Source organism: Rosa chinensis, chromosome 2 (assembly GCF_002994745.2).
Source record: "Rosa chinensis cultivar Old Blush chromosome 2, RchiOBHm-V2, whole genome shotgun sequence".
NCBI classification, from domain to species: Eukaryota; Viridiplantae; Streptophyta; class Magnoliopsida; order Rosales; family Rosaceae; genus Rosa; species Rosa chinensis.
This window is the reverse complement of record NC_037089.1, coordinates 13,776,363-13,779,593: the sequence shown is the minus strand read 5'-3', so window position 1 is coordinate 13,779,593 and position 3,231 is coordinate 13,776,363. Positions and strand designations below refer to the sequence as shown.

The following is a 3,231-nucleotide window of genomic DNA, read 5'->3' as shown; positions in this document are numbered from 1 at the left end:
GTAGCGGTAAATTAGACTAGATGAATGTTTTTTTCTTAACAAGCGAGGTTGTTCTTGCTTCATGCGAGCGTCCCTATAAACTTTAATGAGTTTAGTATTAACTCAGATAGGTTCTTTGATTTTACCAGATTTCTTGTATAAGTGCATATATATTAGACTTTGTCCCATTTTATAGCTTGATATCTAATCAATTCCTATTTAAAAAAAAAAAAAAAAAAACGGCACATGGGATAAATGATCGGCACATGGCTTGACTCATAATCAAAAGCATGACTTCTCTGTGAGTATATAAACACCAAGAGATTCTGGACAAGTTCAAAACTTTAAACTCTCCGCATTTCGGCCTCCAAGAGAGAAATACTAGCTGAAATTGGTATGTCTTTTGTCATTTCTTGACTTTTTCTTTTATATAATTCTTGCAAATTAATACTGCTTATAGGAATATTTCATAAGACCAGAGTGATTTGCAGTTTTTTTTTTTGGTTAGGAGGCATCTTCATGCATGAATATCTAACAAATCAAATAGACCAGGTAAGGGACCGGTTAACAGTAAGTTTGATTGTGATATAAGGAAAATGGAGCACACTGCAGGAAGCGAAAAGTTTCTGCCTAATCCAGTCCTGCTGCAAGATGAGGAATTACACAAGGTTTTTTTTTTCTGATTATATATCTAGATCGTGCTAGCTTTGAATTAATTTAATATCTGCCCTATTCAGTGATAACTTAAGATTCCCGAGAGGGAGTTTTGAAAACGATACACATTCATGAAGCCAATTGATGCTGTTATATCGAGGAGATTAATTTTTTTTTACTGATATTAATTGCAGTATATACTAGAAACTAGTGTGTACCCTCGAGAACCAGAGCCACTCAAGGAGCTGAGGGAAGCCACTGCAGAACTCCCCAAGTAATTATCTAAGATTCCTTACACTTTTCGCTGTTGTACATTTGATTAACTAAACCATCTGAACAAGTCCATGTACATGTGAAGTGCTTTCTTTGGGACTGCACCTGATGCAGGTCAGCTAATGGCCATGCTCTTGAAACTTGTGAATGCAAAGAAGACAATCGAAGTTGGAGTTTTTACTGGATATTCTCTTCTGCTTACGGCTCTCACAATCCCTGACGACGGCAAGGTTAATTTGCTAGCTAGCTCTTTATTCCTAATCTGTGTGTGTGTGTAATCTGTATGTGTTTGATAATTAATCCTATATATATATATATATATATATATATATATATATATATATATGGTATTATAGGGTTACTAATTGATTTGATGGTGCAGATTATGGCCATAGATAGAAATCGTAAGACATACGAAATAGGCCTCCCAATCATACAAAAAGCCGGAGTTGAGTACAAAATCGACTACATCGAATCCCCGGCTCTGCCTGTCCTTGACAATCTTTTGGGAGAACCAAAGAATGAAAGTGATTTCGACTTTGCATTTGTCGATGCTGACAAAGATAACTATTGGAATTATCATGAGAGGCTGATGAAACTGGTGAAGATTGGTGGGATTGTTATGTATGATAATACACTGTGGGGAGGGGCAGTGGCTAAACCTGAAGACGCTGTTCCGGAGACCAAAAGGGAGCTGAGGCGGGCTACAATTGAGTTTAACAAGTCAGTTTCGGCTGACCCACGAGTTGAAATCTCTCATGCTTCTGTAGGAGACGGAAACATCATTTGCAGACGCATTTGCTGAGTTTCTTAATTTGATCTTCTATGAGTGAATAAGTGGAGGTTTATAGCTTCAGAAGCGCAGAACTTTAACCTGATTGCCAGCTCTTCTATGTTTATAGATGTCTTGGATTCTTTACTTGTTTCTTGGTGAAACTAAATGTTGAATAAGTACGTGATTGATATTAGGTCATCCTCTTTTTTGCATAGCTCTTTTTATTTTGTCATGCACATGTCTATGTAAAAACTCTGTAAATGACAAAATACTAATAAGATGATCTCAATTAATTCTTGATATTTATAATTTATTTTTTATTTTTTATTATGGCTTGCAAGATAAGAGTATGTCAATTTTACTGTCTTGTAAAAATAATCTCACTTTTTGCCGATTAAAATTATTTTCATATGTAGTTACAAAAACGTCTCACTTTTTTTTTATAAAAAAAATTTGTGCTAGTTAAAGAGAGTGAAATTTTTAATCAGGATGGGCAAACAGTCCCCAACTCGATCAAATACTAAAATACAACTACACTGCTCGATCCCTGGCATAATCTGAGTTGTTTTGCTAACTGTTTTTCATTCTTAGACTAGTCTCGCAATGCAGGGTCTTAGAATGGTATTGATTTTAACCTAATTTGTCACGAAAAGAAAGAAAGAAAGAGAAAGATTCACCAAAAAGACCAAGCCTAGAAACAAGGTGAAGTCTTCAGTATGCTATACAAATGTGTTGATTTTCAGTTTTTCACCGCCAAATACGTCTTTTATTCAAGGAAATGAGGAATAATATGTAGTTGCAGATCTCTCACGAGTACACACTCGGTCTGCTTCGGACGCATGCTCACGATCTTCAAAGTACAGCCTCCCTCCCTGCAAAGATGAGTTGTCGTATATACACTGGGTTAAATTGAGACTTCAAGCATGGTGCCCATCTCGGCGGCTTCTTTTTGTTATGACACTAGTACGTTTGAGGCATGACCAAGTGCAAAATTTGACTACACTAATTAAGCACTTGAAACATCATGAACATTACGTGCATACACATGGTTAGCTAGTCCACATATCTAATACCACGTATCAATATGGTGAAATATGACTGCTAGCTCATGCACTATTCTTTCCACCGCTTCATCAGTAGTATCTTATACATGATTGGTTATTCAATATTATATGATGCATATTTGTGGAGGTATACAAGTAAATCATGTCACTAGCTTTGAGTGACTACGTCAATCATGACAACTCTGATTTGCAAGGAACTAGTTTATATTGATTATTCACATGGCCAACACGGCAGCAAGCATTACTAGCTTCTTTTTCAGTTTTTCTACATAATATTTGACTACTAATTACTAAGCCTATTCCGTGATCAGCACGGCCACATTCCCATATGCTATTGGCCTCGGTGCTTTACTGTACAAATAATGAAAACTCATCTCATGTGCATGATCACTTTGCTAGTCAAAATACATTATGTTTTTCATACTTCTCCATGTTAAAGCATACAAATAAGTCATCTGTTTGAGCCCAAAAGTAATTTTGGCAAGA

At 36.0% G+C, this 3,231-nt stretch overlaps 1 protein-coding gene across 1 annotated transcript; it reads left to right on the top strand.

Moving 5' to 3' along the window:
• The first annotated feature begins 575 nt into the window (after positions 1-575).
• On the top strand, positions 576-1,858 carry LOC112190223 (probable caffeoyl-CoA O-methyltransferase At4g26220). The gene is made up of 4 exons (XM_024329647.2): positions 576-647; positions 828-907; positions 992-1,136; positions 1,289-1,858. The coding sequence occupies exons 1-4, from the start codon at positions 576-578 to the stop codon at positions 1,709-1,711; spliced, it is 720 nt and encodes a 239-aa protein (XP_024185415.1). The 3' UTR covers positions 1,712-1,858.
• Positions 1,859-3,231: the final 1,373 nt, after the last annotated feature.